The sequence below is a fragment of the Artemia sp. Qi Xiang Cuo genome, chromosome 14, assembly GCF_049724085.1.
Source record: "Artemia sp. Qi Xiang Cuo chromosome 14, ASM4972408v1, whole genome shotgun sequence".
Lineage (NCBI taxonomy): Eukaryota > Metazoa > Arthropoda > Branchiopoda > Anostraca > Artemiidae > Artemia > Artemia sp. Qi Xiang Cuo.
In genome coordinates this window covers 9,098,914-9,118,655 of record NC_142807.1, presented here as the reverse complement: position 1 = coordinate 9,118,655, position 19,742 = coordinate 9,098,914, and the positions used below count along the sequence as shown (strand labels likewise).

At 34.8% G+C, this 19,742-nt stretch overlaps 2 protein-coding genes across 3 annotated transcripts in view; one reads left to right on the top strand and one right to left on the bottom strand.

Annotated features, from left to right (window-relative positions):
- The window catches only part of LOC148944093 (uncharacterized), a 394,466-nt gene that overhangs the window by 241,658 nt on the left and 133,066 nt on the right, over window positions 1-19,742 (top strand). The window lies entirely within an intron of this gene.
- Window positions 1-19,742, bottom strand: part of YL-1 (Vacuolar protein sorting-associated protein YL-1) — a 79,451-nt gene that overhangs the window by 15,241 nt on the left and 44,468 nt on the right. For both annotated transcript variants that reach the window (XM_089099660.1, XM_089099659.1), the window contains exons 7-8: window positions 17,872-18,053; window positions 4,812-4,989 (exon numbers count right to left, since the gene is read on the bottom strand). In XM_089099660.1, the coding sequence (XP_088955786.1) occupies window positions 4,812-4,989; window positions 17,872-18,053 (360 nt within the window). The remainder of the gene's footprint in view (window positions 1-4,811; window positions 4,990-17,871; window positions 18,054-19,742) is intronic.

The following is a 19,742-nucleotide window of genomic DNA, read 5'->3' as shown; positions in this document are numbered from 1 at the left end:
ATAGTTATAGGGCCTTTCAACTATGCTGAACAAAAAAGCTTTCTCAAAATTTTGATCGTCCGATTTTGGGAAAAAAGTGGTGTGGGAGGGGGACCCTCTGATTTTTTCGGTCACTTAAAAATAAAAAAAAAACATACATCAATGATATTCTTCTGGCAAAAATTACGAAATTCCAAACTTTTGCAAATATGAGCTTGAAACCTCTACAGTAGGGTTTTTTGATACGCTGAATCTGATTATATGTTTTTCATTAAAATTCTATAACTTCTAGGGGGTTCTTTCACCCTTTTTTTCGAAAATCAGACAAATACTCTCAGGCCCGTAGCTTTTGATGGGTAAGACTAAAACTTATATATTTGGAATCAGCATAATAAGCCAATTCTTTTGATGTATCTATTGGTATCAAAATTCCGTTTTTTAGAGTTTCGCCTACTATTGAGTCGTGTCACTGCTTGCTTACAGTTCGTTACCCCGAATTGTTTGATTACCCATCAACATCCAAATAGAGATCATTGAAATATTGATTGTTTTTTTCTGCACTACCAATAGTATTGTATTCATAAAACTTTAGTTTCATGAATTATAATTAAACAAATACAAAAGGCTTTTCAATTAAAGTAAGAAGCAATTTAAAAACTTCAAATAAATATAAATTAATCTGTATATAAGGGGAACAGCCCCCTTTTCAACACTTTGTTCAATAAACAAAAGTTTTTTAGTGGTTCGAAAAATCTTTTTCTCCCCAACTGCATATTTTCTTAAAAATTTAGAAAAAAGCCAAACTTCACAGTAAAGAGTAGGGAGCTAAGGAGGAGACAGTCCCCTTCATACAAAGAATATTCTGTTCAAATAGGTTCCAAATCTGTTCCTTGCTTTCAGTTAAAAAGCTTTTTTTGTTTAATTTATGATTGTTTTCAAATCATACCCAGGTCTAACCCAGATATAATTTGAGGTACCGGTCTTTTAAATCCCTGGTTAATTGCTTTTAAAATATGTAAATCAATAATTGTGCGTGCATTAATACCGTCCTACGTTTAGATTTTCAATTACAATTTTGGATAAAATTTGAATATGCTTAAAGAATTGGCGATGAATTGTAATTTTGGTGAAAAGTCCTTGTTAATATTGCCACAAAATAATTTCGGTTGGATGAGCAGAAGTATTATTATTTGTGTGGATGGAAATTCTGTGAGAATTTTGATCTTCTACATAATTGAAGCCATCACAACCTGTACAATAGGATTTTCTTATCGATAAATACATTACTTACATTTGTTTAAATACATTGAAGTACTTCATATAAATATAAAAAGAAAATATTACCATTTAAATTTGCTGAAAACTAGGTTCCTAGTAGTATTTGCCACCCCAAAGAAATTTCCTGGCGGGGCTGATGATGACCTGCCTTTTCCACCTATGTGCTTTTAGATTTGGGAATGTAACATTGTAGCTCTATAGAGAAACATTTTAATTAATTTCTACTCCCCCCTACCTCTTTCAACATTTATCTGAAGACTCAGGAAGAGTAAGCAGTATGTCCATAAAAATTTACTTTTGTAGGAATCTACCCCACTCCCACCTAAACAACGACTCACCCCCCCCCTTCATTATAGGTGATACGCAATTACATATCCCTAAACGTAGCCTAATTTCATTAAAAATAAAGTAAATCGACTTGGTAGAATTCAATACTGCTATCATGTAACATTACTTCTTTTGCAACTAGGAAGCCTAAAACACAGTTATTGACGCCGTTGTATCAAATAACTTGTCCGGGATTTATATTGACTGCAAATTCGTCCTCTTTGGGGTATAGTCTTAGTTTGGTGCCCTAAACCACCTAAACAGTCACCCAGCCACTACTACTATTTTGGCGCCTGCCCCCCCTGGAAATTTTTTTGCCAGCGCCCTTGTTCCATGATAATGCTGATTTTGATGGGACGATTTTCATTAAGATACCTTGACCTTTTTGGGGATGTTTTCTCCCTTTTACGAAAATCACACAAATTTTCTTCAGCTTGTAGCTATTGATGAGTAATATTAAACTTAATGAATTTTATATACTTGGAATCACGATAAAAAGCCAATTCTTTTAATGTATCTCTCGTTATCAAAATTCCATTTTTTAGAGTTTCGGTTACTATTGGGCCGAGTCGCTCCTTACTTACAGTTCCTTATCAAGAGCTGTTTGATTAACAATAAACAATTATTAAATATATTTACTATTAATAATTATTACTCCAGGCATCAATCCGGAGTTCTCAAATAGAGGCAATAAAGTTTCAATTGCATGGTCATAAAGAATTAATAATTTAAGGGCTTTTTACTCTCAGCTGGCAAGGGACAAATATCTAGAATAGATCATTTATTGACAGAAAACTGGTCTTCTATAGCCCCATCCTATTCTATCGGGAGTTTAGACAGGCAGTTAAGGCAGAACAGTCAGGATTAAAAAGCAGAATTCTGACAGAAGAAGTTAAATTTTATAAGGCGGAATGACCAAACGATATCACTAGGTGAATTCGGGCTGGTGGGTCTAATCGAAAGGAAAACTTGTGATGCGCCTAGCGAAATCAAATTTAAAGGCCTTTATTAAATTTTATCATAAATCAAATGCTCTAGATAAACTAAGCAGTATAAACTTAAACCAAAAGCTTCTTTTCATCTTAAACACAACTCTACTACTACTACTAAAAACTCACTGCAACACCAAATCGCCCGAGGCCAACAACGCTGCGTACGCTCCTCTTCCATCCCTATCTATGGAAGCCTCTCTCTTTACACCCTCCCAGAAACTTCTCATTTCCCTTAAATCTTTCCTTATGAAATTTTCTCTAGGCCCTAAACGGTTGGCCGCAAAGGAAATCTTTGGCAATCTGTCATCCTTCGCCCACAGAACGTGCCCTAGCTATCTCAATCTATCTCTCTCTTATTATAGCCCTTATTAGCTCTTATTATATTATATTATAGAAAGCGGATAAACAGCTCTAGTGGTCGAAATAACAGATTTTTCAACTCTGATTCCGATCAAAAGCAAACCGAACCTTCACTCAAAAGGAGATTTGGGCCTGAACGGTTCTCTAGGCCCTAAAACGGTTGGCCGCAAAGGAAAATCTTTGGCAATCTGTCATCCTTCACCCACAGAACGTGCCCTAGCTATCTCAACCTATCTCTCTCTTATTATAGCACTTATTATATTACAGCCCTTATTAGCTCTTATTATATTATATTATAGAAAGCGGATAAACATCTCTAGTTGTCGAAATAACAGATTTTTCAACTCTGATTCCGATCAAAAGCAAACCGAACCTTCACTCAAAAGGAGATTTGGGCCTGAACGGTTCTCTAGGCCCTAAAACGGTTGGCCGCAAAGGAAAATCTTTGGCAATCCGTCATCCTTCGCCCACAGAACGTGCCCTAGCTATCTCAACCTATCTCTCTCTTATTATAGCCCTTATTATATTATAGCCCTTATTAGCTCTTATTATATTATAGTATAGAAAGCGGATAAACAGCTCTAGTGGTCGAAATAACAGATTTTTCAACTCTGATTCCGATCAAAAGCAAACCGAACCTTCACTCAAAAGGAGATTTGGGCCTAAACGGTTCTCTAGGCCCTAAAACGGTTGGCCGCAAAGGAAAATCTTTGACAATCTGTCATCCTTCACCCACAGAACGTGCCCTAGCTATCTCAACCTATCTCTCTCTTATTATAGCACTTATTATATTACAGCCCTTATTAGCTCTTATTATATTATATTATAGAAAGCGGATAAACAGCTCTAGTGGTCGAAATAACAGATTTTTCAACTCTGATTCCGATCAAAAGCAAACCGAACCTTCACTCAAAAGGAGATTTGGGCCTGAACGGTTCTCTAGGCCCTAAAACGGTTGGCCGCAAAGGAAAATCTTTGGCAATCCGTCATCCTTCGCCCACAGAACGTGCCCTAGCTATCTCAACCTATCTCTCTCTTATTATAGCCCTTATTATATGATAGCCCTTATTAGCTCTTATTATATTATATTATAGAAAGCGGATAAACAGCTCTAGTTGTCGAAATAACAGACTTTTCAACTCTGATTCCGATCAAAAGCAAACCGAACTTTCACTCAAAAGGAGATTTGGGTATAGTGAAGGCCAAATAAAACCTAACAATGGAAACACAAGTCGACTCCAATGATAACCTACCTTAAGTCTGATGGTCTCAACAGAATAGTTTTCAATAGCTAGAAACTTGAGACGAACATTAAAGCGGAGATAGAAAGGGCAAAACGAAACGAGGAATTACTATGAGTAAGAGAAAGATTCTAGAAGATTGCTCAGTATTGCATACCGTGCTGTAAAATAACCCGTGAAAAAGGAAGAACAGACTTTTAATTTGGCATTGGTTTCATGACGAAGACGTACAACAAAATAATATATTTTAAATGTAGATCTCATGAATTTTTCCATTGATAAGCATTAATTCGTTTTTTTAAAGAACCCTTGCTAGAACTCAACAATTTCGACCGAACAACGTCAGTTGTACAGGGTTGTAAATAAGTAACTTTATTAATTTAAATAAAGTATTTTTTTCAATAAATTAATTTAGATGTTTTCTTTCAGGAATAAAAAGAGATAATTCGTAAAAATTCATATGATAAAAAAATTCACAACCGAAGGAAAACTAAAGATGATTGAATTTTAAATTGCAAATGGACAATCAGTAACTGGAACAAAGACATCTTATATGCATCATCTCAATGTTAGTCTGATGATGAGAAGAGATGAAGAATAGAAAAGTGGCGTAACTAAAAAGAGCTTGCCTTACTTAAGGAGCCCTGAGCTGGGGAGCTGGCAGGGGACAAAGTTTTGCTTTTGGCCTTTGCTGCCAGTTTCGCCTGTCTGAGTTTCTTCCTCCATTCAACCCATTGTCGAACATCTGTCTCTTCCATATCACCCTTAGCTTCCAACTGTGTATAATAAGCTTCTCGGAGGATTCTAAAAGCCTATTAAAGAAACTGAATGAAATTGATAATTATAAACTAAATATATTCAAAGACCATACTGGCTATACATGACATATGAAACTATGAGAGGAAAGAAAATAATAAATGAAAAATATAATAAAAAAAGGTGAGAAAACGAGGATTTTATCAGCCAGTGGTAGAATATGAAGAACAAGCAAATATTTCGACAAGGACCTCCGCCAAGTCGTCCTCAGTGCTAAACAAAAAAGAAAACAAAAATCTAACCTTTCAAAGTTTACCCGACAACAAGAGAACAGACACTGAATAAAAACCATGCAGGAAACAATGAAGAAGGATTTAACAAAATGATTGAGCAAGAATTTTTGCCTTGCAATTGTCTTAGCTTTTCTGCAATGTCGGTTTTCATTAGATATGCAAATAGGTTCTCTTATGTTAGACTGGGAGAAAATATTGATCGAGTCTTTTAATATTAAATTGTTATAAATTGGGCTTAATGAATATCTCCGGTGTCTCTATTTATAGCCAAATTTCTGTTTACATATTTTATTTATCTCAATTACCTCTCTAAAAGATTGTGGTAGGCCATTTACAGTATATATTAAAGTTGCCCCCTCAAAAAGAACCAGATGAGTAGGATTTTCAAATATATGCAGGGCAAAGGCAGAATCAAAGCTTTCATTTTATTTTCCAATACCAGGGACTTATCTATTGAAACTGTGTGTTCATGCAACAAGTTGTTGATGGGTCATACCGATGTAAAACCTCCCACATGAACACGGGACTCTGTAGACACCACTACCCAGTACAGGGTCCGTTTTACCTTTTCCTGAATTGAAAGAATATTCAAATTTTTGTTCAGTTTTGAAAGAAATAGAAAGATTATGTTCATTTAAAATTTTTCCGAGTTTATCGCTAAGTTTTGGGATGTATGGTAAAGTGATGAAAGCCGGAGAACTATAAAATGCTAAAATAGGACGTAAAGGAATATCTTTCTTATGGATTTTAGGCAAACCATAAAACTTTGGGGCTGAACAACCTTTGGGTAGAATTTTCTGCACATTTGAGGGGTAATTAGTCTACTGTCTTTTAAAATTCCTAATTCTTTTCGCAACTTTTGTGTGTATATGTCTGTGGGATCAGTTTTTGTTTCTTTGTAAGTATTTTTATCCATTAAAAGGGTATTTACTTTATAATTATTATTATTTATAACTAACCCACACTATACAGAGGTACAATGCGTGGAGTATCTCGAAGAAAACCACATAAAAAAGCAACGAAAATCAATATAGGAATGGAAGAATACCAGTTACAGAGTATCACATAAAATTTAAAAGAAACTAAAACAAAAGAGAAATAACATAAAAGGAGGGGGAAAAGAAGAAGAAAAAAACAACTCACAACTTGCTGAATCTAATAAGCAGTCAATAGTCAATAATAGTCATTTTTATTATCATTATTTGATTTTTACTCACTCTTTACAATACCAAAAAATGTGAAGTGACCAAAGAAAGAAAAACAAACAAACAAATTAAGGAAAAATAACTTACGACTGAAAAAGAAACTGATAAGGTGATGGTGCGGAGAAAAACGGATACAAGCAGTATTTGAAAGTTTTCTGTGTTGTGCTTCCAGCTTTACATTAATATCAGGAACAATAAATTTATTAATAATTACTCAATTTTTAGTCCAAGGTGGAAGAAACAACAAAAATTTACAAAATCTAAAATAATTAATCCGGTTTGATTTTGATTCATTATTTTCAGAAGGGGAAAAATTCCAGAAGCAAAAAGGATTGAATGGTCACAAAAAGTTGAGTAGAGCTTAGCCAACGCAAATTTGTTATATTTACCTCTATTGGCAACAATCTTAGCATATCCTAATTGAATTTTCATATTAATATCTGAGACTGTGCGCTGGCGCAAGCTCGGAAGACTAATAGTAACTGAAATACCGAGCCATCGAAGAGAATCTACGAGAGGGATAATAAAGCCACTACAACGAAGGGGAGTACTAGAATTTTTGTTAAAAGAAATAAATTTATATTTATCTATATTAAGAGAAATGCCTATGTCTGAAAAAGAAGAAGCAGCACGAGAAACCATATAAGACGGACCGGTGTTAGTACGGCTTATAAGAAGAAGGTCATCAGCATAGGCAAGGTATGAAACATCAGAAAAACCAGAAAGATAGGTAGCCGATATTTTTGCCAGAACTCCTGAAATACATAAATTAAATAGGGTAGGAGATAAAACTCCACCTTGCCTTGAACCTCTTTTCACTTTAATAATAGAAGCTGGCACCGATTTCAGCCAAAGAAAAGAATTAGAGTACCAGTAACGCAGAAGCATTATAACCGATAGATTGACACCGCAACCATGATGAACAGAAAAAAGCTGATTATGACATACACTATCAAATGCTTTTGATAGATCTAAAGCACAAAGATATATACTATTTCCCTTGGAAGAATTCTGAAGGAGCAAAGAAGATAATACACGACGTGCATGCTGACAACCTACTCCGGGCTAAAATCCAAACTGGTTATCTCTCTCAAGCATATTATTAGTCACAAAAGGTAGTAATACATGCTTAAGAACTTTACTAAAAGTGCAAGAGACAGTAATAGGTCGGTAAGAAGAGCAAATTAAAGGAGAATTTCCCCTCTTTTAAAATTGAAGAAACAGTACCACACAAAAACTCTCCGGCACACCAAAAGAACAAATACAAACCTGGAAAAGTAACAGTAAATGGTCAATAAGAGGGGGGCAATCTAATAAAATGTAAAATCTAGATATACCATCATTATCAACATTATCTGATTTAAGTTTCTTAATTGCTTCAACTACTGATGAGAGAAAAATTGGGATACAAAGACGCTGAGATAGGGGGGTAATAAAAATAGTAGAAAGAGAATAAGTATACAAGGAATGCACACGGTATTTAACATAAGAAAAAATAGACGAGTAATGGCCAGGCCAAGCAGATGTAGGGAGACAATCACTACTTCGCACATCACTTCTAATCGACTCAGAATTAAAAACTTTTCGCATTTCATAATCTGCAGAATTTATAATTACAATTGTGTTTCCTTTGTCCTCCCTCGCATTTACTGTGTTTTAATTTTTTTTTAAGTTTTAGAGTATTTTAATTTTTTCCTTTCATTGAGTTAAAAGCAATAAACATGGCCTATAATCAAGAGTGCTCTTTAGAATTTCTCCCCTGAGTAAGTCTGGATTTTCAACCTTACCATGAAAGCTAAAAATGGCATACTCCACGTCTGTAATAATTTCTGATGTATTTACGTGCGTTTGAGCCATTGCAAATTGTGGTGCTTTTGAAAGAATACTTAGCTCCTTGGATGTGAAAATCTTAGAGGATAGATTTTCCAAATCTATTTGCTTTTTTCTTTTTTTTTCTTGTTTTCTTTTTTGTTTAGCACTGAGGACGACTTGGCGGAGCTCCTTGTCAAAATATTTGCTTGTTCTTCGTCTTCATATTTTGCCACTGGCTAATAAAATCATCGTTTTCTCACCTTTTTTTATTTTATTTTTCATTTAATTTTTCATTTAACATTTCACTTCCTCTCATAGTTTCACATAATTATAAACTATGGTGATATAAATATTGTACGTACTGTTATTGTTAATTAATAGCCCGACAGAACGAGTCACCATACACCAAATTGATGTATCCACAGAACTGATGAAACTTGCCTTTCCCGTGCTAAAGCGCGTTCCCCCACTACAGAGAAGCAATTCTTACGATGGCAATTCCTAACCATCTCTTAACCATTTTCATAGTGATGTATCAAAAAAAGAAAATTCGCCACTATAACTTTCTTTTGCAAAAACATTATCTTTACAGACAAGACAGGATATCAAAGGAAGTGACAATGATACTTTTTATATACTTTTTAGTGACTTTTTGATACTTTTTAGTGACTTTTTATATTTCACTTTAACCATCTCCCCTCCCCTCAGTGACGCCAATACTAAAAAAAGAAGAATAACTAATTTTAACTTTAGCCTTCACCTACACTTTTATTGATAATTAGTAACCAAACTGGACATGCTTTAAGTCACCATATACTAAATTAATATATTCATAGAACCATCAAACCTTGCCTTTCCCGTACTAAAGCACCCCCCCTTCCTCCTCAACGGAAACTTTTCCTACAGTGGCTATTCCTTACCATCTCTTAATTATTATCCTAGTGATGACCCGCCCTGTGAAAAAAAGGTCTGTCATTATAACTTTCTTCAACAAAAAAAAAAAACATCATCTATACAGGCAAGACAAATACATCACAAGAGGATACAATGATAATACTTCTTAAGAAATCCTACTTCTTCTCCCCTCAGTGACGACAATACTAAAAACAGAAGAAAAAACTAATTTTAACTTTAGCCCTGATCTCAATTTTATTTGTAAGTGGGCATAATTCAAGTACTAAAAATATCCTAACTATACTAAGAAAATGTCCAAGGAACCGACAAAACTTGCCTTCTCTATACTAAAGCGCACCCCCCCCCCTCCTCCCTCAAGGAAGCCCTTCTTGTGGTGGTCATTCATTATCATCTCTTGCCATTCATTATCAACTCCTCTCAGTGACGACAAAACTAAAAAAAGAAGAAAAAACTAATTTTAAATTTAGCGCTCATCAACAATTTTATTGGTAATTAGTAACCGAAGTGGGCATGGCTGAAGTACTAAAAAATATCCTGACTATACTAAAAAAACGTCCATAGAAACAACAAAACTTGCCTTCTCTATACTAAAGCGCGCCCCCCTCCTCCCTCAAGGAAGCCCTTCTTATGGTGGCCATTCATTATCATCTCTTGTCGTTCCTTATCAACTCCCCTCAGTGACGACAAAACTGAAAAAAGAAGAAAAAACTAATTTCAAATTTAGCCCTCATCTACAATTTATTGGTAATTAGTAACCGAAGTGGGCATGGTTCAAGTACTAGAAAATATCATAACTATACTAAAAAATGTCCATAGAACCGATAAAACTGGCCTTTTCTAAACTAAAGCGCGTCCCCCCTCCTCCCTTCATGATCATCTCTAATCATTTTCTAGCGACGACCCTTCCAGCCTAAGAAAAAGTAAACGTATCATTATAACTTCCTTTTACAAAAGAACTGAGACAATACAAAAACATCAAAGGACGTTATAGTGATAATACTTATTACAAATTCACCTTGCTTATTATCCGTTTTAACTATACTCAGGTTCTACAATATAAAAATTTTACTATATAAAAAATGACAACATTGTTTTCTCAATTACGCTTTCCGTGTCGTAACACTCATCTTCATCAAACATTAAATAAAAAAACAAGTTTTTTCAACTGAAAGTAAGGAGCAATATTAAAACTTAAAACGAACAGAAATCATTATGTATATTAGGGTTGCCCCCTCCTCAGTACCTTGCTCTTTGCGCTAAAGTTTGAGTTTTTGTTCTGGTCATTTAAAAAGAACTCCAGATGCGCAAGGATTATTTGATTATAAAAATAAGCTTTTAACAAATTCAAGAAACACTTTAGCATAGAGAACGAGGTACTGAGGAGGGGGCAACCCCCACATATACATAATAATTTCTATTCGTTTTGTTTTAATATTGCTCATTACTTTCAGTTGAAAAAACTTGTTTTTTTAAAATTTAATTTCTGATAGTTTTATTTACTAATGCTGGGAAATCCAACTCCCCCTCCCAAGGGAAATTCCCTCCCGCATGAAAACTCCTCCATGGACAGATACGAAAAATTAAGCAAAATGTGGGTCTAAGGAATTGTTTTCCATGGACAGATCCTCCCATTTAAGCATCTCAACCAGAAGCACCCCAAAAAATATCTTTATACTTCCCAATAGCCAATACTATATATAAGCAATGGGCAAAGTTCGTAATTTGCAGCCCTTCTCCTGGGGGCTTTGGGGGGTCAAGTCATCTTCAAAGACACAGTTATTAGATCATTTGACCATGATGAAGAAAATGGCTATCTCAAAATTTTGACCAGATAATTTTGGGTAAAAAGGGGGGGGGCGGTTGGGCGGGGGGCTAGCTACCATCCAATACTTTTGGTCACTAAAAAGGGCACTACAAGTTTTGATTTCTGATAAAAATAACCCTTTCCTGATCTTCTAGGATCAATGGTTTGATACAATCATCCCAGAAAAAAAAAAAAAATCAACAAACAAACACGCATCCGTGATCTTGCTTCTGGCAAAAAATTCCAAATTCTACCTTGTTGTATATAGGAGCTTGAAACCTCTACAGTAGGGTTCTCTGATATTCTAAATCTGATAGTGTGATTTTCATTAAGATCACTGATTTCGTAGGATTGTTCCCCCCCCCCCTTTTCGAAAATTAGGAAAATTTTCTCAGACTCGTAACTTTTGATGGATAAAATTAAACTTCATGAATAATATATATATTTTGAATAAACATAAAAATTCGGTTCTTTTGATGTATCTATTATTATCAAGACGCCGTTTCTAACAGTTTCGGCTGCTATTGAGCCGCATCGTTCCTTACTTACAGTTTGTTACCAAAAACTGTTTGACAAACTTCAATAAAATCTTCACTCAACTGACTCCATCCACTCAGTAGCCACTTGTTATTTTCATCTTTCACTCACACACATACTCACTATCATTCTACAACAATCAAAACAAAAGAACAATTCCGGTTTAGATTGTACAATAATTCCAGTTTAGAATGAGAGGGCCTCATACTGCTAGTGACAAAGTTGCCCCAGTATTAGTTCGATTTGCTAGCAAAGAAGCTGCTCGAAAAGTTTTCTCACAGAAGTCTAAACTAGCTGGTTCGGGCCTCTTTGTGGGAATCCCTTACAAAGCGACGTCGTGATTTGCTAAATGCCGCAAGGGATCTGTTCGGTGTCAAACACGTATGGACTGACCGCGGCAACATACTAGGGAAGTCGCCAAGTGAACCGTCTGCACGGAAAATAAGATCCCTTGGTGAATGCATTTGAAATAGTATTTGTGTTGTTTTCGTCGTTTTTTTCTTTCTCTTGTATTAATTTTTTCGCCCTTTTTCTTACTACTTTTTCGCTATTTATGTTATTTTCATATTCTCAAAAACGGTCGACTCTCAGTCCTGCATTTTCTTTTCTTATTTTTTTCTCTTTTCATTGAGAGAGATATGTTTGATTCGTGTATTTTTTGCTATTTATGTTATTTTCATTATTATTCTCAAAAACTGTTGATTCTCAGCCTTGCATTTTTTTTTCTTACCTTTTTTTCTTTTCATTTAGATAGATTTGTTTGGTTCGTGTATTTATTTACTCTTACTGCGTCTATACTTGATTAATGAGCCAACCTTATCGTGTAGACGAGGTTTTGTCGGCTCCAATAGCAACAGATCTTGTCAAACCGTCGGTCATGTGCAATAGTATGAAGTAAATAAGACCCAAGGGCTGTCAAAACCCACCACAGCTTCATGGGCAAAGGCTGTAACTTATGCAAGTTAGACTTCATAGTCTAACTTGCAAGTCATAGAACCGTGTATGAACCAAGTTAGACTTCACTAGTTAAGAAATAGTGCTTATGTTGTGCTTATATATGCTTACATATACTTATAAACATAAGCATAGTACTTATGTTCAAAGTTCGCAGTTTAACACCGGGGACACTGATTCGTTGCAGTTATGTGCCTGGAACTTGCCACTTTACTACTTGTTATAAGGATATGCTGCAATTTCTCTATGATTCTTAAGGAAGAATTAGTTTTATTGGAGTATGTGTTGAGGCAATAAATAAAAGTTCAAATAGGGATAAAATCCTTTTAATAGACAGTGATGATGATAACAGTGATAGAAATTCACAAAAATACCAGATATTTTGGTCACATATCAGTAGTTTTACTACTGATGACGGTCACTGTATATGTGACCGAAATATCTGATATTTTTCTGAATTGATATTTGAACTTTTATTTATCGTCATGGAAAGGCAGTGTGGTCTCCGAAATTATCTACGTCATATTTTTTGAGTCAGGAACACTCCCCTCTTGTTGTATTCTTTTCCAGAATATTAGTTTTCCAGTCTCTAAATTTCCAGATTTAGAGACTAAAAACCAGACATCACTTCATAGAGGGGGAATTGCGTGTTTGATTTCAAAGTCGTTGTCATACCAAGTAAGAAATGATACTGATGTTTGGATAGAAGGTAATTTGGAAGTTTTAGTCTGGAATTTGATTTGAGAATTAGAAAACTTTTGATTAGTGTTGTGTATAGGTCACCGAGTGCTAGCTGGGAAGAATTTGAGCGTAGTTTGGATCAGCTTGGACGTGCAGCGTCTCGGACAGGTCTAGATTTTATTTGTTGGGTGTTTTAAACTTTGTTCTGCTTTCATTGAATGGAGTAAATCTTGATCATTTTAATTTGATGGTTGCTCATGATCTTTTCCCCCTTACGAATATTCCAACACGTGTTACGAACCATTTAGCCACTCTCATAGATAATATTTTTGTTGGTTCTAAGAATTTTGACCGTAGTTATGCTGATGTGGTTCTATACCCTTGTTCGGACCATTTCCTAGTTGTCGCAACGGTACCTTGTGGCCGAATAAAAAGAAATAAATTAAAAAAAGTGAAGACTCGGTTGTTAAAAAAAGAGAATTTACAGAAATTTGGTGAAGAACCTCTGTTCTGAGGTTTGGTGAACCTCTGTTAAGTAGCATTGATTTTAGTGAAGTTTTAGATATGAAAGATGACGCTTCTGGTGCATTTGATCGTATGATGGAGATCGTAGAGCCAATATGTCATAAGACTTGCCCAGTTAAATGTTTGAAGCCACATAAGGAAACCCCAGGCAGCCCTGGATAACTACGGAAATTCTTGAAGCTTCAGATTTAGAAATCAATTGTATGTGGATTATTTAAATAGTGAGTGTGCCGAAAAACTGGAAGAATTCAAAATAATACGCAATAAAGTGAACTCGATGAGAATAAAAGCTACAAAAGAACACTTTGCTAATCAATTGAGTTTAAACGAGGATAGTATTAAGGGAGCTTAGAAGGTTATTCATGATCTAATGGGATATAAAAAAGAAGCCCCAAATTTGCTATTGATTTAAGGAGAAACTATTAATGATTACACGATTATTACTAATAGATTTGCTGCGTTTCTATCAAGTATTGGCCAAAATGTAGAGGCGGAAGGGCTGATGAATTCTAATGATGATTTTCTGGACTATGAATTTGCGGATGATAGAGGAACTGGAAGTGAAATTAAATTTCAGCCGTGTACTGGAGACGAAATTCTGAAGGTTGTGAAAACAATCAAATCTAATTCAGCAGGGACGGATGGCATTAATCTTAAGACTTATATATCCGTGATGTGTCATTTACTACCATGCTTCGTCCATATAATAAATCTTTTCCTCAAAACGGGCGTATTCCCTGATACACTTAAAATGGCAAAAGTCATTCCCCTTCACAAAGGTGATTCTAAGCTAGATATTGAAAATTATAGACCCCGTATCAATCCTGCCCCTGTTTTCACAATTATTTGAACAAAAATTGTGTATAAAAGGCTTTATGATTACCTTACGAAAACGGGGATGTTAAGTGAAACCCAATTCAGCTTTAAGAAAGGTCACTCGGCGTCCGACGCCGTGCATTCCCTCTGGATACTGTACATAAATGCTTTGAACATGGTGAAATTTTTTTGACTATTTTTATTGATTTTAGAAAAGTGTTTGATACAATGGATTTTTAAATTCTACTCAAACGTCTACAATCCCTTGGAGTTCGTGGTAACTATCTGAAGTGGTTTTTTAGTTTTTTGAGTGGTAGATCTCTTCAAGTAATATAAATTGATTTTTTTTCCTCTCCTTTTCAAGTGGTGTGGTGTACCCCAAGGGTCTTACTTGGGACCACTTCTGTACCTTGTGTATGTTGATTCAATGCGCTTCTACTTACCTGAGTGTTTTATTACAACTTCTGCGGATGATACTGCTTTAACTCTGTCTAATCGATCCATTGACGATTTGTTGTTGAAAAAACAGGGTTTTAAAGTCTTTTTGTATTTACAAGTGTGAGCCTTTTGTCAGTGAATTTAAAAAAAAAAAACTAATTTTATGATATTTAGAAGAGTTGGTAAGCAGCCAAGTGTTGATGGAAAGATATTTTTTACTGGTAGGGCTTTGTCACAGGTGCATGAAGTGCGTTATTTGGGCTTCTAGCTTGATTGTAATTTATCTTGGATGCCCCATAGTGATCTTGTTGCAGCTAAAGTTGCCAGAGGTCTGGGAATTTTGCACGGATTAAAGCATGTTTTACAATTATCAGTTCTTCAATTACTATACCATACTACCATTATGCCTTATATTTCTTATGATTGTGTCTTTGTTCTAGTAATTTTGGTGCAAATTTTATAAGAGTGCAGATTCTTCAAAATAAAACAGTATGCCACCTTGGTAATCATGAAGAAAAAATGAACGATACAGCGTCATGTTTTAATAAATTACGAGTGCTTAATATTGGTCAGATTCGTAATTATCAAGCTGCTGTTTTTGCTCGTCGATGTCGGAACGAACAGTTTTTAATGATTTTTTTCGCGTAAATCGTTCGCTCCACAGGTATGCGATTAGGGAGGCGGCTAATTTTGTCGTTGTGTACCGAGACCCCACCCGCGCAGGTTTCGGAATTAGGTATTTAGCTACGGATATTTGGACTGATATCCCAGCTGGCATTCGAGAGGCTGAACACATTAGAAACATTATTGGGAGAGGATAGTATACTTTTTTTTTCTTTTTTTTAATGATTTTTGTTATTAGTTGAGAATTAAAGTGTTTCAGCCGTCCATCATCAGCTTCTTCGAGCCTTCCCCGGGCAGTTGTGGGCGTATATAGTTTATTTTGTAATTATTAGTAAAATACATAAAATAAAACATAAACCTTCTCAATCCTTTCTCTCTTTTTCTTCTTCTCCAAACATACTCATACAATGCTACGAATCGTTTTAAGTATTCGATAACACTAGGAAAAGCTACAAGGAAGCTACATAAAACACATAGGAAAAGCTACATAAAACACTAGGAAGCAGAAGCAACTAGGAATTTAACAAAAATGGTTTTGGGCATGTCTATTAGATAACTTGCGTTATCTAAACAAAAAAACAGTCTAGAAAAGTTTTTCTATTAGCGTGGAACATTGGTAATTTTAATCTCAATCGATTATGATTAACCGAAAAGATTAATTACCGAATCATTACCAGAAATGATAAGCAGCTATTAATATAACGATCTTAATTTTTTTTTTCTCTCTGATTTTGTTTACAGAAGATTTTCTCTGATATTTTTAATTATTTTTTTTTCATTTTTTCTCTCTCTGATTTTATAACCTTTTTCTCTCTCTGAGAAATTGATGAGTTTATTCTCTTATCGTTAGGGTTCATTATCACAACCGACCATATAGGGTTCTGGTAGCTACCAATTTTTAATTAGCCACCCCAATAACGTTCCCCAATAACAAAATGGTGAACAACGGACTTCGACAAAAAGAAGAAATCATAGTAAATCAATTTTGTATTTATTATTGTTTTGTAACTTTTTATTTGGGGATATATTTTTTTTTTGGCTCTCCTGGGATGAATTATTTTCATAAACGATGTTAGGGTATTTTACCTACCTGTTATTCTCAAAATTCCTTTTTTGAACAAAGTCTAGAAAGGAACCTATATATTTCTATAATTGAAATATATTACTAAAGAATCAGAGAACCATATCATTTATGTATGTTCTTTTTGGAACATTATTACTACAAATCTACCATGAAATATAGGGTGGAACTTAAAAGTGAATCCTTGCAACTCATATTTTCAACCGATCTTAAGCTTGAGCTACAATGGTAAGGAATATACTGTATATTCCTTATCATTGGAATATTGTATATTCCTCCGCATATCGCCATATGCGGAGGTCAAGGAGAACTGAGGTGAAGAAGTTTATCTAAAAATGGGACTATTTAAAATGGGTAATGTCTGTAAGGGGGAATTTTATGCCTCTTGGAGAACGAAGGAAACATTTAGAAGGGGGCTACATTGAGAAGTGGTCCTTACAGTTGCTCTATGTGTGGAGAGATGAATGAGCCTTTGCATCATTTTTTAGGGAAATGTAGATTTTAGGGAATTGCGGCTGGAAATTTTGGTAGGAAGGTCGGGGGGAGTGATTGGATTTTGGAAGTTTTTAAACGTAGGTGTTAGATATAAGTAATATTGGAAGATTCGTCCAGGTAGGTATGAGGCATCGTCAAGATTTTCCTGAATAGTCAGTTTTAGTGTTTTGTCATTATACGTTTTATTGTTGCATTTTTTTTGCTTGTTTGTTGTGTCACCATGGCCCAATAGGGCTCTTGTATAAATCTATCTATCTATCTATGGACGACTCCCTGGAATAGTTCCGAAAGGTAGATCTGGATATAGGATATGACGTAATTTAATTAGACTACAATGGTTATGAATATAAAGAACTCACTAGAATTCTTGCATAAGTTAGACATGTAACTGGATATGAAATATGGCGTAATTTAATTAGAATATGGCGCAATTTGACGTAAGAGATATGACGCAATTTAATTAGACTTGAGCTACAATGGTAAGGAATATAAAGAACTTACTGGAATTGTTGCGAAAGGTAGACATATAACTGGATATGGTATATGACGTAATTTAATTAGAATATGACATAATTTAATTAGACAAGCTACAATGGTAGGGAAAATAAAGAACTCGCTGAAATTCTTGGGTAGGTAGACATGTAATTGGATATAGAATATGATGTAATTTAACTAGAATATGGCGTAATTTGACGTACGGGATATGATATAATTCAATTAGACTTTAACTATAATGGTATGGAATATAAAGAACTTACTGGGATTGTTGCGTAAGGTAGACATGTAACTGGATCCCAATATTTTGCTGGCAGTCGAGTAATCGGACAAATATGTCTTCTTGAAAAAGCTGCTTTGGACTTACCGAACAATTCATCAAATGTTTCTTTGTCAGAAAATGACACAAATATCCTGGAGCACTTTTCACCACTTTCTTCAATAACTAGTGAGAGATGGAAATAGAAAATTAGAAAAAAACCTAGAAAAAATCAATGAAGAAAATAAATAAAAATGTTATGTCATTAAGCTCTAGAAAACCTGTGCGACTAAAATAAGCATCAAATTCCTCCATAAAACGAGCAGAAACAGCCCCTCCACCCAAAAAATTAAAAGTTAACGTGAACAAAAACATACAGAGAAATATATTATTCTGTTGTAACCCAAAGCTATATATGCAGCCACGAACAACACATCAGAAATACGATCAACTCAATCATACTGCTCGACTCAATATTTCATGGATATAATTAACTAATCTAAGCAAGGCCGTATCCAGGATCTTTGCTCCGAAGGGCAGGGGGAGGGGTTACAAAAAAAAAACTTTATAAAACGCATCCCAATTTTTTTTTATTTAATTTGTTTTAAAACTTGTTTAAAATTTATGTTTTACTGTTAATAACTGGGTGGATACGCCACTGTTGATTGATGACCTTGTTATTCCAAAATGCGGAGTTTCGAAATGCGAAAATCCCATCTTTACTAAAACCCTTTACTTCTTCTCTTTGTTCTGTTTTTACACCCATAATTTTGTGCCATTTAATTCAGTGCGTAGTCTTTGAATCCTTTTCAAGTCTTATTTAATTTTATTTTAAAATTAGATTAAAATTTATAATTAGTTTCCTTTAATTTAAACTTATGTATTTTAATTAAACCTAATTTGATTAGTTTGAATTAATCCTGATATAATTCCAATGATAGGATTAGCTTATTTAATTGTAGTTTGATTATTTGTATTGTTTAGATGTTAGTGCGTAATTTTTTGAAATTTGACAACAAATTGCACTGTGGATTTATGTTGTTTTTTTTACCGATTTGTGATCGCTAACAACTCCCCCCTCTTTTCATTTACAACAATTTTTATACTTCGTTTTATTCCATTTTCATGTGCCATTTACACCTTTTGCCATTTTAAACTGTATTCCGATTTCGATTCTTAGTCCTTTTTATGTAATTTTTGCGTTTTGATATAACTTTCATTATAATTTGTGCTTAATTTTTTACAACTAAGAATATATTGCCGTGGTGATTTATGTCCTTGAAGTTGAGTGATTTGTAGTTTGACATTAACCAAAATTTTGGTGTTTGCCTTGATAGCTATTTTTAAATAAAAATTTATCTTATATGATTAATATCAAGGAGGCACACTTGTGCCTCTTTAAAGAGGCGACCCACCACAATGTTAAGCGATTTCCGGTCCTAGCGGTCGCAGAGAGACGGCGGTGATCGCATTTTGTAGCCTAAGCTCAAACTAAGAAACATGCAAAATTTCACCCCCTCCGACTTTATCTTCATGGGGGAAAGTGGGCCGGAAGTTTCGACCCTCCCACCACAGCCCCCTTTTAACGTTGTCCAATCGGGCTGAAATTTGGAAGATGAGCTTTCCTAAGGCCTGGGAGCTTATCTTCAAAATTTCAGCTCAATCCGATCACTCCTTCCCTGTTTCCCAAAAACCAAATATAGCCACTTAATGTTCATCGATTTTTTTTTATTTCAGCCACGCCTACAGGCCACAGTTGGCAACGGATCCGAGTGAATGAGGACTCCTTCGAAACGGGATTAGACCTGTTAGGGCTTTTTGATATTTTCAGACCGAAAAAATTATCCCCCGAATTTAAATTTACAAAAACCTCGT